General features: G+C 40.7%; 1 protein-coding gene across 10 annotated transcripts in view; it reads left to right on the top strand.

The window, feature by feature from the left end:
• The window catches only part of TCF7 (transcription factor 7), a 129,827-nt gene that overhangs the window by 100,996 nt on the left and 10,936 nt on the right, over nt 1-17,895 (top strand). For 4 of the 10 annotated variants that reach the window (XM_060765264.2, XM_060765270.2, XM_060765272.2 and 1 more), the window contains exons 6-10: nt 2,569-2,655; nt 5,237-5,347; nt 6,149-6,311; nt 8,338-8,445; nt 14,333-14,425. In XM_060765264.2, coding sequence (XP_060621247.2) covers nt 2,569-2,655; nt 5,237-5,347; nt 6,149-6,311; nt 8,338-8,445; nt 14,333-14,425 — 562 coding nt within the window. The remainder of the gene's footprint in view (nt 1-2,568; nt 2,656-5,236; nt 5,348-6,148; nt 6,312-8,337; nt 8,446-14,332; nt 14,426-17,895) is intronic. The other 6 variants (XM_060765266.2, XM_060765273.2, XM_060765274.2 and 3 more) reach the window with 3 other exon arrangements.

The following is a 17,895-nucleotide window of genomic DNA, read 5'->3' as shown; positions in this document are numbered from 1 at the left end:
TGCTGCTAGCACTTTCTTACATGTTAGGATAGAGATTGTGAAGAGTGGCTGCCAAGTGGCAGTAGTAGTAGTCAGGGCCGTAGCCAGAAAAAAATTTCGGGGAGGGTTGACAATTTGGGGGGGGGTTTAAAATTTCAGGGAGGGTTGAAAATTTGGGGGTGGGGGTGGGGTTGAAACCTGCCTCCTATCTCACACTGAAGCAAAGAGCAGAGCAGGGAGCAGAGCAACCTTTAATAGCCTGCAGCTCCGCCCCTGTCAACCACCTCCACCAAGTCCGGCCTCCTTAATGAGAGCATTCAACACCCCCCCCCCCAACTTGGTTGCTTCACTACATCGGCGATTGCTGCAAGTAATGACAGTGTGAATAAATTGTCAATATTTGCTTGAGATCGTGCTTACAGTTCTGGAGGGACTCTTAATTTTTTGCATCTCATAGACTTAGCATGGGGATTTGGTTAACCAGTTAAAATTCATGAATAAACCAGGTTTTTTTAAAAAATCTGAAACATTTCGGGGGGGGGGTTGAACCCCTAAAACCACCCCCTCGCTACAGGCCTGGTAGTAGTATGGAATTGTGCCCATACTACCACTATTCCCTTTGGCCCAGCTGCCAGGCACTGCATTGGGTTATATTGGTAGCTTCAAGGGTAATAGTAAATCTACTTTCATGAGGTAATAAACACCAGAGAGATGGTCCAGCTTCATTTCACATATTCAGAAATCATGGATCCTTTTGACAGTGAATTCATTTCCATGTCAGACACATTTCGGTGGGAAAACATGACTGTTGTGCTTTTTCCTTTTTATATTGTTATTATTATTGGAATGTCTTGGCATATAGAGTAATGAATGACACTTGGGAATTGGTTTTGACTATATTTTCACCCCAAGGCCCTACTTCAAAGCCTGTTTAGGTTTCTGGACAAATTGTAGCACTTGGCTGGTTTTTAGCATAATTTATATGGAGTCCAAAGTGCTCCGCTGTGTTTTTCTGTTTTGCACATTTTTAAGCAGATGGAATTAAGTCTGTAGCAACAGTAACAGTTGCAGAAAAGCCAAACGTGTTAACTGTAGTAGAATTTGCTCATAAGCACTTATCTATTGCTTGCATTCCCGGATTGTTTTACAGTGACTCCAGGAAACTCTTACTATTGTTTTTTATCTAGCACCTGATCCCAGATTATCTGCTTTGAACTGGGTTATATGAGTCTACACTGTTACCTTGAGCTCAAAGCAGATAATCTGGGATCAGAAAACGAATTATGTGACAATGTAGATGGGGCCTCAGAGCCTATAGTTGATGATAAGGGATATAATGAGAGTTGAAGGTCAGCTAGTAAAAGTTGCTCAGTTTGATCTAAAGGTTCTAATTTCTTATCAAGCCAGTTTTCAACTACAGAGAGTTTTCTTTTCTATATTATTCTTCCAGTTCATTCTTTGTTTATATTATCAAGTGAAAATAGTTATGTCACGGCAATTTTTGAAATATGTTCATGACAACAAGGCTTCTCCTTTTAAAGGAAAACTTTAAAGGAAAACTTGCCTTGAGCAAGTCTTCCTGCACCTGACAAAAAATAAACTCCGATAACCTCTTAACTTGTGGCTCACGTGCCTCGCTTTCTAGGTACTTGAAAAATGTTCCTGTAACTGCTGAGAAGAAACTGAAATGTGTTAATTTAAATGTAATTTCAAATTTCACAGTTTCAAACTATTGTCTTACATGTTGTTGAAGGCTTTCATGGCTGGAAGCAATGGGTGGCTGTGAGTTTTCCAGACTGTATGGCCATGTTGAGGAAGCATTCTCTCCTGATGTTTTGCCCACATCTATGGCAGGCATCCTCAGAAGTTGAGGGGTTGAGGATAGAGGACGCCTGCCATAGATGTGGGCAAAACATGAGGCGGGAATGCTTCCTCAACATGGCCATACAGCTCAGAAAACTCACAGCAACCTATTGCCTTATACTTTAGTATGTCAGGGCATGCATAGACAGTGCCCAATAAGGAACATATCATCTATTGCAGAGATACCACCATTGCATTCCTCATTAGCTCATGGGATAAATATTTTAAGCATGTTTGTATGTGTGTGTTCAAAGGCCCCTAACTCATATGTAATCCAGCCTGCACTGCAAGGCTGATTTGCAAGTTATATTTCCAGCCTTAATATTACAACCTCCTCCAGCCTGATTCTCCCCAGATGGTTTGAGCTACCATGCCCTTCATTCTTAACCATGGGCCACACCGGACTGAGGCTTGTGGCAGTTGAAACTTAAAATACCTGGAAGGCAACCACTGAGAGAAGGTTATGATAATGTAATCAAGAAAGATAGAAGGTAAAATGATTTGAGTGGAAATTCACTGCAATAAATCAGGCACTTTCAGAACCACCAGTAATTGAAAGCTCAAAATCCAAAGTTGGGACAGAAACCCGGGTATATAAGAGAAGCTTCTCCTCTCCCTCAAATATAAGTCTTTGGCTTTTGCCAGATATGAGTCCGCTGGATAAGGGTGTGCAGGAAAAACCACATGGATGTAGATGCTTTATGGACTCTTTCTTCCTGCTCCCAGGCAAAGCCAGCCTGTCTGTCCTTTCCAGTCATGTGGATTTAGACAGCCCTATACATCGGCGCTCTCAGCTGGGGCTACTTTCTCTAGGTAAGTATGAGCTGCTGCCTAAGCCAGGAGAAAACTGCTCTGCTTCTTCTTTCGCAGTCCAAGTACTGCAAGCTTTCAGTGTCTAAGGAGAGGCTCTCTGGCTTCCTTCTGGGTGGCAGCAATAGGGAAGGAAATCTACAGTTTTCAACATATGTTGTTTGCTTCTTTTTTAAAAAAAAAAGTAATAAGCTTCCAGCAAAAAGAACACAGTGTTGACTTTGGTCAACAAGAGCAGGGGGCAAGAGAGAGAACCCGCATGAAGATGCTGCAGAGGCTGTCTTCCTGTGAGCACCCACACACTTCAGTCTGACACTCCCATTTGCCTCTTTATTTCATTATGGCTGGAGACAGAAGTAGCTTTTGAGAGAGCTGAAAGTGCTTTGATGTGAGATTTTTGTCTCCCATCGTGCAACAAGAACTGTTGTCTCTTATTTAACAGGGTGGATTTGTTTGTGTTTATGGGTTTTTTTAAAACTCTTCAAACTTTCAAATCAATGCAAAAACAAAACTGGGAAACTTTTGTTTTTTCAGACTTGTGCTCACAGAATCCTCCAGTCAATATGGCCCAAGAGAATTACTTTTTGAAGTTGTGTACAATTTCTCAAAGGGCATTTCCTAGGGATGCAAGAATGAGGATGAATGCTGGCCTCAGGAGTCCTTCCTTCATAGTGCTTTCAGTTCTCTCGTTCTCACCAAAATAAATAAATGAAAATGAAAAATAAAATATTCCACTTTTTTCCTTTGAAACAGGATGCATAAATTCACACAAGACCTGAGAAATGGACACCCATATTACTATAACGGTGATCCACAAATCACAAGGGGAGAATTGTGTCGTGTTTTATATTAAACCAGAGAACCAGATCAGCGGAGACCATCACAGCCTTGTTTCAGCTCAGTGTTACTACTTTGCCTGTGTGGAACAGATCGTAGCACAAGTCTGGATGCACCACAACACAAAACAGTAGTTATCTTCTATGAGCCATTTCTCCAGGAGAGCATACTACAATGTCCCATGCCACACTTTAATAAAGAAAAACATGAACTTGCATTCATAAGATGCCCGTTGTTTCCCATTGGTATAACAAAATCTGGCCAGTTAGCATGGAGTTAAACACTCAAACAAATGTTTCCTAAAGACTGTGCAGAACTTTTTGAGGCAACTGGAACCAGCTTCCTTCCTTTCTTTTTTACCAGATGAGACCTAATGAAAGAGCATATATGTGCAAACGCTGTTTGTTGCATTTCTGGCTTTGGCTTCTGCTGTGTGTTGTCCTAAGTACTGAACCTGTCCCTTGATGAAGACATTTTGGGATTGGTTCCTGAGACATTAGTGGAGGGGGAAAGCACATTATTAAAACTATTATAGTCTTACTGTTGTTACGCTAAATGTTCAGTCTGCCTGGAGCACCTACTCCTTGTCTGAGACTTATTATTTAAGATAAATGACTTTATAGACCTTCTTGATTGCCAAATGGTTTCATCCTTCATCATACAGGCATTGCTACTTGTGGAGGAGAAAGAGGCAGGTTTTGCAGACAAGAACGCACACTTTGCCAGATAAGCATCAAGCTTTAAGTCATGCCGGTAGATTAAGATCAAGCATTGTTTCTTTTTGTGCCAACAGAGCTAATGAACACTTGGTTGTCTTCCATAGGCAAATCTCTTTCTCTCAAGCTTGGTAAATTGGCAGCATCATTCTTATTTACTGAAAGTATTTTCAATGATGGCTGTATAAAAAATTAATCTTCAGGGCCTAATTAATAATTGCCGTGATCAGTGATCCTGTTTGTAATCAGAATTTCTCAAGAAAGGAAAAAAGCTGTTCTATTTGTTTCTAGAGATGTAATCATCTATGTGGGCTGGTATATCATACCAAAGTTGGGCTGTTTTGCACAGAGTTCACAAGATAAAATCCTTGTCCTGGTTCTAATGGGTTTCACTACGCTTCACTGTTATTAGTATTATGGATTATAATTTAACAAAAGCAATGTGTATTGCCTCCCACATAAAAAAAAAATCTCCACAATTTAAAAATAGAGTCTGCAAAATGTCCATGCCTTTTTTTTTGTTTTCTTTGGAAATGAAATCTGATGGGTGTGCAGAGAACTGTTAAGTACAGCTCTTTAAGTTTAATCAAACACCAAATTAAGGCCTGCAGCCCTTATTTAACTACAGGCACTGGTAAAGAGAAGAAGCTGAGTCAGGCTTGGCATTGCCTGACTCAGCATTGGCATAGGCTTCACCAAGAGTAGTCTTGGCTGTCCTTAGTTCACTAAGAATGCTTTGCATACAGAATGTCAGGATAATCTAAGATACTGAATTATGGAATGAAGTTTGGTTTGCCAGCTGTGAATATTATCAGGAAAAACATTTCAAAGAGTGCCACCTAGCGGGCATATGACCGTAACGCTTGCTGATCTGTATTTTAGGAATTGTTATCTCACATTTAGCTTTTCCATCTCATGCAAACTGTGCCTGCTACTGAATAGTCTTCAATATGGTCCACCCTGCTACATTGGAACCATGTCCATTTGCAATACCAATCCAAAAGGTCTGTATTATATGTGTTGTGTTACAGGATCACACATCCCTTGATGCTTGGCTCTGGAATGCACACAACAGGAATCCCACACCCAGGCATCACATCTCCTTCTGGGAAACAAGAAATGGATCATTATGACCGAAGCATGTGAGTCTTGTGATAAAGCAAAAAGTGAAACTCCAAGTATCCTCTTTGTACCTTCCAGGAGTGCATAGGAGAGTCAGGAGGGTGCCATTTTCAGCAGAGAAGTAGTGGATAGAAGGCTGTCACCAGCTGTGACTTCTCATTTTCTCAAAACCATGTTTAAGGATTCACACACATCCTTAAACAGCTGGAGTGTATCTCACCAGATGTTGTTGGACTTCCAACACCTGTCAGTCATGGCCAAGGGTAGCCCAGTGTTGAGAGATGCATCTAGAGGACCACAACTGCTTATTCCTGGCATAAATCATCTACATTTTCTACATTTCTGTACATTAGAATGGTAACAGTAGAATGGATCTTACCTAATCTTCTAATAAATCCAAGGTGAGATCTTCCTCTGCTGATTCAGATCAATGGATCCAGTAAGCCTCATACTGTGTCCCCAGCAGTAGCCCTTGGACGTGGTCCATGCTCAAGACTGTGGCCCAGATCGTAGAATTATTCTTGAATACAGTAAACCCACTGAATTGATGGGATTTACCTATTTGTTGACCCACCATTCAGCAATTGCCTGACTCAGTGAATGAGCATACACTAGTTAGAATTAACCAGTAAGACATCAGGTTTAGCCACTGTGTTAATATATGTTTACATGTTTTAAAACTTAATTTGTTTGCATACTGTGAAAAACAATCTTTGGCTCATTAGAACCAAAGACCAATGTTTCTGACCACTGCTACAGCCATTGAGATGCTCAGATGAATGTCTAATTTTGTCACCTGTTCCTTTTCTATTTCTGACTAGGAAATCACAACCAGAACCAAAGAGAGAGAAGGAAGCCAAGAAGCCAACAATTAAGAAGCCATTGAATGCTTTCATGTTGTATATGAAAGAAATGCGGGCAAAGGTCATTGCCGAGTGCACCTTGAAAGAAAGCGCTGCTATCAATCAGATTTTAGGAAGGCGGGTAAGAGCACAAAAGCCAGTGATTGTGTCATTTTGGTTCCTATACAGGAGCTGCTGCAGGTCCTCTCTGGGGAATGGCTTCTTCAACATTTCCAAAGGCTATGACCTTGTAAAAACAAGTGACTTCACCCAGTTTACAATTTCATTGAGTTGGGAAGGACAGTGGAATTCAAGCATGGCTGGCTTTTCATATTTGTGCAGTAAATTTCTAAATATTTGGCAACTAAACTCATTAGCCCAGACTATAAATGCATCTTACAGAGCAGAATATCTCCCCCAAATCTCCCCCACCCCCCACCCCATTTTGATGGGACTCAGCCATTTTACATCCCAGTGAAGTCTTTTTGTGTGAATCATTTTATCATGAGCTGTCAGGGCATCAAATAAAAAGAGAATATAAACAATTCCAACTTAAAAGCAATGATTTTAACAAGAGAAAAACATATTAAACAATTCATTTTGAAGAGCCAATTTCACCCTGGATCTGGAATACACTGGCATCTGCTACAGCACATTTTTTGGCTGAGCTCAGACTTTCTTGAGACTTTCTTTAATGTGCTGTATGCCTTTTGTTGTATGCTGCAGCACACATCGCAAATGTGTGTTTTGTAGCCACCATGGCCTTGCGTCAGCTTCAAAGTGCATCAGATGGTCAGTGTAGAAGGGCCCACAGTGATTTGTTGGTCTGCTTGGGTGTATTTGTGTAGGCCACCCATTATAATGAGTTACACATAAACCACAAGAGGTATTGCCCCCAAATTCTTCTTTCATGCCCTCCCATTCCCAGATTTTTAAAAAGATGCTGCATTGCCAAGGAATTCAGAATGTGACTGTGAGCTTTTACTAGTGATCAGCAATCTTTTCTAGACAGCCATTTAAACCAGTAAAGTGCCATCTACTTCTCAAAGGATTGCCCAAAAAAGTGAAGTGGGCATCAATTATTTCCACTGCATACATAGCAAATTTGGTGTGGGATGTTTGAACCTCCCAAAGGTTTCTCATGTTTTTATCATGGCTGAGCCAGAATTCTGATGATGGATAACTCAGGTCCAAAACAGATGAACCCAGTGGACTTCTTTTGAGACCTACAACTTTCTCTTCCTCTTTTGGTCACAGACCACTTAGCCACACAGATTTAAATTTAATCTCAAGGACTTTACAGTATGATTTTGTTTTTAGATTTAGAGTACAAATGTCTAACTTTTTAACACGGTTCTGTTTATTCTGTAAAAAGGCCCAAGACCACTAAAAAGTGCATGCTTAGTTCACTGTTTGTTTCTCCCTTTTCCCAACAAAATTTTAGACCTCCAAGTTAATGTGCTGAATGAGACACTGTTGCATTCTCATTCTGATCGTAAAACATGCTGACATTTACCTAAAATGAAACTAAGAGATGACTTTGACTAAAATATAAATCTGTAGATTTCGTAAACCAGAAACTCTAAAAGAAGATTGCAGTTTCTTCAGCATTTTCCTGAACAGCTGTTATCAAGAAAAACTGCAGGAAAAGGGAGTGAGAGTGGGAAATCTGATTATTTAAACTATTTCTTCTAAAACCATGATCTATTATTTTCGAATTTTTCCTGTATAAGCAGGGGCTTCTTTTGTTTGATTCTGGAGAATAGGAATATTAAACATATTGCTTCTAGGATCATAGTTAAGTTTGATATTTCCAAGTCAAACATGTGGGAGGGGGAAATGTGCTTTTTTTCATTTTTATTTATTTTTGCCTATCATTTTTTGCTTGTACTTCATGCTGACAACCAACAAAAAAACTATGTGGCAAGAGATTATAGTTCTAATTTTCTAGATATATGTTATCTCCATTTTTACTGCTTCTTACTTTGATGGAGTCGTGATTCCGTACATGCTTTGTGCCTTGACCATGTTGTTTGGGCATGATGGGAACTTGAGTTCATGAGTATTTGAGGGACCACATTTTATTTACTCTTGACATAGGAGATCCAGCCTAAGATTTGCTCTTTATTGATCAGAGTGATGACAGTTTCCCGTGGTTTCCCTTTCAGTGGCACGCATTGTCACGGGAGGAACAAGCCAAATACTATGAACTGGCCCGCAAGGAGAGGCAGCTTCACATGCAGCTCTATCCAGGCTGGTCTGCAAGAGATAACTATGTAAGTACTGGGCAGAGTCACAGATCTGGGATAATCCATCTGGGGTTCATTTTTGCCTTTCAGCTATCTCAGTTTTAACACACCAGCTTTCACTGTCTTGCCTCAGAGATAGTTTTAGGCAATGCAAATTATGGGCAGTGTACCTGAGTTAAGTCAGACACATCAGAGGAATATGTGTATCGGTTGTCAGGTTATTGTCCACTGTTTACATTAGAAGTGAGTCAAGAGAGAAGGCCTGGAGAGGTTTTCACTTATAGAACAAATGTTTTCTTCTCTCAGAAGAGATTAATGTTTTGGTTTTTTGGCATGCGTAGCAGGTCTTGTGTGTTAATCAGGGTTACTGGCTTTCTCCTTTAACTTGACTCAGTGTTCCATCATACAATGTGGCCAACCTCTTTGACACATTCAAACATCAGCTGTGAAATTGGTGCCAGTCATCAAACAAAATGCTTTAAGAACTATTTTTTTGTTGATAATTTTGTGCATCTTTTTCTCCTATTTGTTACTTAGTAATCCTTTTCCCAGTCAATTTCCCACCTCTTCATTGTTGCTATTTTAGTTTCTAATATTTACTTGCTATTTCATCTTGATAATGAGTTTAGTGTGATTTATTTTATATGTTAAATCAATTATTCTTCCTGATCTTTTGTACAGAATGCCTTTATCGCCTCACTCTCCTCTGGCAGCTAGCCTTTCAGCTATAACTCTACTGTGTTCTCATATTTGTTCCCCAGGTTGATTCAGATCTGTTGAGTTTGCCTCTTTTTCTTTTTCAATTTTTTCTTTGGAATTTTACTGCTTATTTTCTTTTGTCTACTTCCTATATCTTGATTTGTTTGCATTATCCTCCCCTCACTTTTCCTTGTGACATCCAGGTTAAGTCGCTACATTTTTTTTTACTTTGCCATTCTTTGGCTTTTCCTGATTCACCCACTATGTTTTTCACTATTCCATGTCTCTGTCCTTTTTTCATTTGCTGTCCTTTTTCCTGAAGTGTACTTCTTCCTTGCTAATCTTGACACAACATCTGGACTTCCATTTCTCCCCTTCAACTTTTAACTTCTGATCTCTTCCAAACTGTTCATTCCCTCTCCATTTTTGCCCTTGTTATCCTAATCATCTTATCTTCCTCCAAACTCTAAGCCTCTGGACAGGATTTTTTTTTTACTTTTTAGCATAATTATTAGAGACTGCCAAGTCTTTAGGGTTTTTTTTCTAAGTGGTAATAATAATACCTACATGATAAGAACCAATTACACTTTATAACAAAAAATTTGTTCGTGGGTTCTAAATGTCATTTCCTAATGGAAAAAGCTTGTTAAACTGCAAACAAATTATTTTTGCCTTCTAAAAATTGCATATTTTCATCAAGGAAAATTACAAATGAAGTGCCTAGATTGAAGGAAATAATAATGCCACCTTCAACCACAAAAACAGGGTTTCTGCAGTATAACAACTACTTTCAAAGTAAATACTGCACAGTTAAACAGGAAATAATACTTTCAAGCCAGGAACATATTTTTCAAATTTTCTTACATAGTGTTATTATTGCTAGAACAAATAGGGACAGAATTCTCTTGGTTAGCAGCTGTCAAACTTTGATCCCCCAGATATTTTGGACAGCAACTCCCAGAAGACTCAGCCAGAGGGGCTGATATTTGTGACTTTTAGGAGTTGACATCTAATACATGGAAGCACATAGCTTGAGAATCACTTCTCTGGGAGATTTGAGTAGATGGATAAAGGAATGGATGGGTGTTTACACCAGGATAAGGCATTTGTTGGCACAGACTGCAGCGGAAGAGGAAAACAGCACAGAAAGCAAATTCCATCACCTATAGACTTCTGAGAAGCTTGGAAGTTGGCAGAATGGTTTTCTCTTTTGACAGAAACTATATCTGACATTCTGTACTTCTTCCCATCACTACACAACCACTTCCACCTGTAACAGTGTAGTTGCTACGATGGCCAACATGATCATGGAAAGTGTTTGTTTCAGTGATTGTGGAGATCCTCAGTGGGCTACGAAATAGTCCCCCAAGTGGTAAGACACAAAAAGAGAAAATTGTCTTCTCATTTTCTTTGCAATGTAAAAAAAAATAGCAGCATTCTTCAGCCATTGGGCTTTCTGCTGGACTTCAGGCCTTGGGGGTTGCCTAGCCACGCTATTCTCTGTATTTTGACCTGGGAATAAAAGTCTAACAACAACTATAAGATATATCAGTTTGGATCTGGTTAGGCTTCTTCATGAGGTTTATGTATTTCCACTCAACACTGGTGAATATGCTGCATTTTTTTTTAGAAAGGTCATGTGTTAGATTGACCAGCTGCAGCAAAACCAAGGAAGAGTCTTGCAGCCCTCTGGAGACTACAGTGTTTTGTTTCACATAAGCTTTTGTGGACTCCAGTCCACTTCTTCAGCTGCACCCCAGCAAGCTTGAGTCCACAAAAGCTTATGACAAAACATTATAATCTTTAATATGCCTCAAGATCCTATTTTGTTTTTATGGCAATAAACTAACAGCAAAAAACAAAACAAAACCTCTCAAAATTCTCTCAAGAACGAGTTCCTCCTTAATATAAAGCATCCTGTTGACTTGAAACTGGGAGTATTAAGGATAGTGCTTTTGTGAGAAATAAATAATCTCTTTACACCACAGAGACAGCTTAGTTTAAGGGTTTAGACTCCCTATTTATTTAGCTTAAGATAATATCCACTTAACTATCATCAAGGAATATTTTCTTCCTCCAGGTGTTAACAATGTAAAGTAGACAGAAAAGCAACCTTATAATGGGCAGATGAATGCCTTCTTTTTAATTTATGTGAGCTTGAACTAGATTTATGGTAAGCAGAAACAAGGCATACGAGAGAAATAACAATGTGGAGAGGGCAGAAGGTTTGCAGATGGGTTCCATCACAATTCATAATAATAACCTCACCCATATTTGTGTTATAACTCTTAATTACGGAGTTCAATTAACTTTAGAAGTAGTCTTTGTAGATTATATATGGTTTGACATATGCTGGCAGAATAAAGCAACTTCTTCAAGTGGCAGATACTTGAGGGAGCACTGTGTGTTAGAAATCCCACAACCATTCACCCGACAAGACCCTGCCCATCTTCATCCCTTGGAGGACTGAAACGTGTATGCCCTAAGCAAGGGTGGGAAAGTGCAGAGATGGCCTTTTTTAATGCTTGCAGACCCCACAGGGGCCACTCTGGACATGACCAAAAGTGATGTCACTTCTAGATTCATTTCTGGCTGATTTCCTATCATTTATAGTGGGATGTCAAAGCTTTTTTCATCAAAATCATTGCAATAGATGGGTAGATGGTTGGATGAGAATGAACAATCAGGAGGGAAGGGGATCCAGGGGCTTCACGGTGTCTCAAAGGATTGTATATGGCCTTCCAACCACACTTTGCCCTCCTGTTCCAGAAAGCTTGCCCAAAAGATCGTAACAAGAGGTGTTGCCTTCCATTGTAGTTGGAAGAAGGTATCCCATTGGCACTAGTGAAATAAGATCCTGCTGCCAGTTTGCTTCCATACACAAAATGGAGAAAGGTTCCATGTTGTCCTTATCTTAGGTAGCCAAACATCTTCAGGCAGCTGTTTTGGCCCAAACACTGGTCATGCCTTTTTCCTCCCTTCTAAAAGTCTGGCAAAAAATATGAGAAAACAGGGAGTTTTGGAGGCTGACTGGATGAATAGATTCTGACATCCTCACCACTTCTGAATCCCTATGAGAATCCCTAATCCATTCCTGCTCATCCGCCAAGAGGGCACTGGGTGAAAGCCCTAAGCTGAAGTTAGCTTTGGCCAATCATAGTGGTTGAAGGGATTCTCGGAGTTACCTTTCCAAAATGTAACATATCCATGCTCTGGAACCTAAAGTGCCACCTAGGCCAACACTGATTTGCATGATAAACAGACACTGAGCAGCCATTGTACCATCTTCTCTTTCCTTCCATTTATGTGAACTGGGCATGCTAAGTTGCCCTTCTCACACACATAGCCTACTATGGGAACTGCTTTCCCTCCTGTGGTGCAACTGTAATGTTTGAAAGACTGTCATCTCCAGGGCTCTGAGGACACTTTAGCTAGCAAGGCTTGTCTTCCATTCTTAGAAGATGAGCATTGTTTTCTCATATGCAGTTGAGTGGAATATGGAATCAGGATTCCCAGAGTTGAAGTCCAAAGACCATGACATCATATATCACCTTGGACTCCCCTTCTCCCTACTGCAATTCACCATAGTAACGAGTGGGAAAACTAGTGCTCCCAACAACATTGTGTTGTTATAAACTATCCCTCTGGTCATCCTTGGCATGCTGTACTGCAGTTACAGATTTGTAACCTAGTGTTATGGATCTCTGACCGCTCTGTATCAGTTATATTGCATAATCACAATCATGGTACTATTGCCACAATCACAGAATCACCACCACCCCTAGAATTGCACTTTAAACTTTGGAGGGCCACTCTGAGCACTGGAGATCTGTTCTCCTTTTTGCCGGGAGCGATACTGCAACAATCAGAAGCAGGTCCCTGTCTCATGTCTTAATGGCAGTATTGTTCACTGTTTGTGTGGCTCTGGAAATATCATCCTTCTTATGCTCCAATCAGCAAATGAACAGAGCATCCTCTCAAACATGTTAAAGAATACAGTATCTTGGTAGCCTGTGTGTGCAGGATTCTCTGGACCTGAGCAAGTAGCATTTTTATCTCTTTTTACTCTTTGCCAGCAGGGGGAGCTCTTTAGCAAATACCTGAAGTATCAAAATAACACAAGATCAACATGGTGTTCTTACTTTCCTTTCCAGGTGGGGAGAACACTCACAGTTTCTAATCATTTGGAAGAGTTGTTTACTCCCAAATATTTAACTTTGTGAACAATCTGGAAGTCCAGTATCTCACCTAAAGTTTTTTGTTCCCCATTAGTCATATTCTTTTCATCCTGGTTAATTTTGAAACCCGAATTTCTCCATACATCTTCAGGAGAAAATTCAAAGTCCCATCAGTATCCAATGATTCTTCTAAAAAAATCATCAAATGGTTAGCAAACACTTTTTATGCATAACTGACCCTTTTATGCATAACTGACCCTCAGTTTAAGACCTTTAGCAGCATTAAAAACAACATTGTTGAAGGGGAGGATATCCCTGTCTAATACTTTTCTATATTTTGTATAGTTTAGTCAACTCCTCATTAATCAAAATCAGGGTTGGTTAATCCATTCTTGCAAGTTTCTTTCAAATTTCATCTTTAGCAAAGCTCTCATAAAAATCCAAGGCACATTGTCAAAAGCCTTTTCAGCATCTAAAAATATCAAAGCTGTAAGTAGAAGCTTGCAGGTTCAATCTGTGCCATTTCCAGTTAAATTAGTTGAAGTAGCAAGCAATGAAAAGACATGTCTCTGCTTCAGAGCAATAAGAACAATGGTACTATGCAGAACTTAGAAAGTTTCTCTTTTGCAACGGAGTTCCCAGATTCTTTCACCCTGTCAGCATGGGTATTTTGGCCCTAAACATTCCTAAGCTCTGAATGGCTGCCTGACAAGCTTTGCAAGAAGACTAGTCCAAATGCTTTTATGGTGATGATAATGCCAAAAGCACAGAAGCACCTGTTTTGGGAATCTCTTTGCATCCTATCCACCCACCACTGAAAGGAAGGGATGATAGAGAAGTTGGAATAGGAAGGTAGAACAGCTTATAGTCAGGATGTTTTCATTAATGAGCTCAATGAAAAATATCCCGGAGTCCTCTGCTGTGAGATTTTTTCAGTTCCTGACTTCCTGATGTGAGCATGTGCTTGAGTTGGTGCGTTTTGTTTCTGTGCTCTTCACCACTGCTTATTTTTAACACTTTACCCCCTTGCTCTTCAGTCTTCTTCAGGCTCTTCATCCCGTGATCACACAAAGTATAACTCAGGGCCCCTGGAATTCAGCAGTACTTCTGGGCCGATTTCTGCAGCAAGGGTAAGAGAATTCTGCAGCGAATGTCATTCTGCATTACGGCAGTGAGAGTCTGTCACCACCTGCCACTCATGCATCCACCTAACCCAGCGTTGGCTGCAGAATTCCAGGAGCCCTGAGCTTTTCCATGGCCAGAGAATTGCTCATTGGCTGTGGAATTTATTGATTTGGAGGAGGCAATCAATAGGTGATGTGTGGGGCTTCTAGGCAGCTAAAATCTATGTCAATGGAAATGGTCCCTCCATGGCCACATCTTCCTTTTTAGACAACTTAATCATTTAAAAAAAACATCTGGAGATTGGCAGCCACAGACAATGGCATCACTCCCTTTCTCCAGTTGTCTCCTTTTGCATATGGTATTCACAGAAAATGGGCTGCAATTTTATCCCCAAATCTATGACTGCTAGAGGTCATTGCTCTTATTATTGCTGACCCGGGGAACACAGGTTGAGGAAGACACCTCCCAAAAAAAATTTAAACGCAAAGAATTGGAAGAATTTTAGATAAAGCAACAGAAACAACAAGCCCATGGCCTAGATATAATATTTCTGAGTGCTCACTTCCATTATCAGTCAAGTCTTACATAAGACTTGACTGATAATGGAAGTGAGCACTCAGAAATGGGGAGGGGGGCTGTTTCAGTATAACCATATTTATCATATATTCCCCTTACTGTCTAAATGGCTGTAACTGCTACAGGGTTAGTCTTCATTTTCATTTTGACAGAGCACCAAATACAAATAATGGCTGGTTTATGTTGCACAGGAAAGTTAGTATGCAACTAGATTCTTCTGATTTTGTACACATCATTGCACTAACATTTTTCTAATAGCATAAGAAATATTGCCATGCTTCACCAGTTCCAGGGTCCATCAAATCCAAGCGTATTGTGTCCTTGTAATGGCCAGCAGAGAAGCAGGTCTCAGACAGAATGGCAATTCCTATTGCTTGTCCCCAACATCTATAAGTACTCATAGGTTAGAAATGTTTGTGTCTGTCTTGTCTCTCAAAACTGCTACCGCTGTATGTGCCAGAATGTTGTCTGCATACCCTTTTTGCTAGGAAGCTGCTGACAGAAAACAAAATTGGCTCTATGAGCATTCATGATGAATGGCATTCCCATGTGTTCTAAGCTACTTTCCTTCTGCCTTCCACATTCCCAAGTACACAATTTCATGAATTTGATGGATGAAGCTCCGTTGATTTCCACCTCTGCCATACACAAAAGGGAAAACTTTTAAGAGGTCTGTATTGTCGAAGGCTTTCATGGCTGGAATCAATGGGTTGTTGTAGGTTTCTCAGGCTGTATGACCATGTTCTAGAAGCATTCTCTCCTGACATTTCGCCTGCATCTGTGGCAGGCATCCTCAGAGGTTGCGACCTCACAACCTCTGAGGATGCCTGCCACAGATGCAGGCAAAACATCAGGAGAGAATGCTTCTAGAATATGTCCATACAGCCTGAGAAACCTACAACCACCCATTGATTCCAGCCATGAAAGCCTTCGAAAAACCTACAGGTTTTAAGAGGGCTGTTCAAATCTTCCCAGCACTAGAAATGCTTGTGTAAGTCTTCTGCCTTTCTGCCTACTGCACCATCTTGAGATTTATTTTTCCCTGCTTTCGCATCCATTTGTATTTGTTCCCTAGAAACAACTACAGTAAACATAAGAACCCCATGGCCACTGTTATACTAATCCAATGTGGGAGATTGGCATTTCTCCCCCTCTCACCCACTGCCTCAGTTGTGGAAGCAGCTGTGGTGATAACACTTCCCAGACTGATTGGTGCCAGAGGGCTTCCTTAGGAAAGCTGGGATGGATGCAAACTGGGAGGGTTGGTGAGTCTTCTCCTTGCCTGCTGCTGCCAGTCTATCCCCCTTAAAGTCTGTTGAATTAACGCTGGTCTTCAGGTTACATCTCACCTTCCTCCCTTTCAAACTGGTTACTGCATCTCTTGTGCCAAGCATGGAAGGAATGGTGCAGAACAGGTGAGTTGTTCCTTCATCCACCAGCTTCTCCATGCAATAACCGTTCCCACCAATCAGATCAGTGTTCCTGTTGTACAAGAGATCCTAGGATTGTGGAAAGCAGCTGATAGAGATGAGCTGAAAAGGACAACAGAAAGGCTACAGGAGGATATGTCTTCCTGTAGCTCATATGCTGCCTTTCTATTCCTGATTTGTGCAAATATGACAGTTAGGATCCAGCAACTGATTGATGGAATGTATATCTGGGGCTGTCCACAAAAGCAAATGAGAAACCTCCCAACCAATGCCAAGCTTGCACCTTGGTTCTTGAGATGCTAGCTTTTCATGTATCAGGATTATTGATGCAAAAATAGCATCAAAATAGGCAGTACTCCCTTCCTCACCATTTAGCATGTGCCGAAAAATTCTACTACCACAATGTGTGTACATGTTGCCTGCTAATTTATGGTGATCCTATGAAATTTATTAGGCAAGGAATACTGAGGCATGGTTTTGCCAGTTCCTCTCTTTGAAATATAATCTATACTACCTGGCATTCATCGATAGCTTCCCATCCAAGTACTAACCAAAGCTGACTCTGCTTAGCATTCAAGATCAGCTAGGATCTGAACCTTTAGGGTATTTTGGCCCCTACCACAGTGTACATTACTGAAAAGTTGAACTAATTTCCAATATTCCAGAGTGAGAAGCTATTCAAACACTACAGACAGCCCCTTATGCCCCTAATAGTAAGTCCGCCATAGGGGTGTTTTCCAAATACAAACTTGTGGAAACCCATTTGCAACTTGAGTGCCCCAGCATGTGCTTAACACTCATTTCCTTCTTACAGCTGAGATGCAGCTTTGTGTCACATCACAATGAAGACACAAAGCATGTACATTAATAACAGCCACAAACATTGTGTCCTAATTGTGGTGTAGGGCAGCTGTGTAGTAACAAGACCTCCCGCTGCCAGCAAAATCAGCATTATATGGAGAAGAGTGTGAGGAAAGACAGTCTGGTTTGATTTTGCTTGCTTTCATCAGGGAAGCGGTTTTGTGCCTCGCTGATGACAAACATATTCGAATGCTGTTTGGAATTAAAATGAAAAAGCCTTTGTTTTGCTCTGGCATCACAGTCCCTTCTCTGGAAGTTAAACAAAGGCTGCAGCCTCAAATACATTTACTGTGGACTAAGTTGAATTCAGATAGACTTTCTTCTAACTGAATATGCCGGAGACCTCAGTGGCGCAATGACTTAAACCCTTGTGCCGGCGAGACTGCTGACCAACGGGTTGGAGGTTCGAATCCGGGGAGAGTGCGGATGAGCTCCCTCTGTCAGCTCCAGCTCCCCATACAGGGACAGGAGAAAAGCCTCCCACAAGGATGGTAAAGCATCAAAACATCCAGGCATCCCTTGGGCAATGTCCTTGCAAATGGCCGATTCTCTCACACCAGAAGCAACTTGCAGTTTCTCAAGTCGCTCCCGACACAAAAAACCTCAAT

This window comes from Anolis sagrei, chromosome 2 (genome assembly GCF_037176765.1).
Source record: "Anolis sagrei isolate rAnoSag1 chromosome 2, rAnoSag1.mat, whole genome shotgun sequence".
In the NCBI taxonomy this organism is placed as follows: Eukaryota; Metazoa; Chordata; class Lepidosauria; order Squamata; family Dactyloidae; genus Anolis; species Anolis sagrei.
The sequence above is the reverse complement of the archived record's forward strand: the minus strand, read 5'-3'. Positions and strand labels throughout refer to the sequence as shown.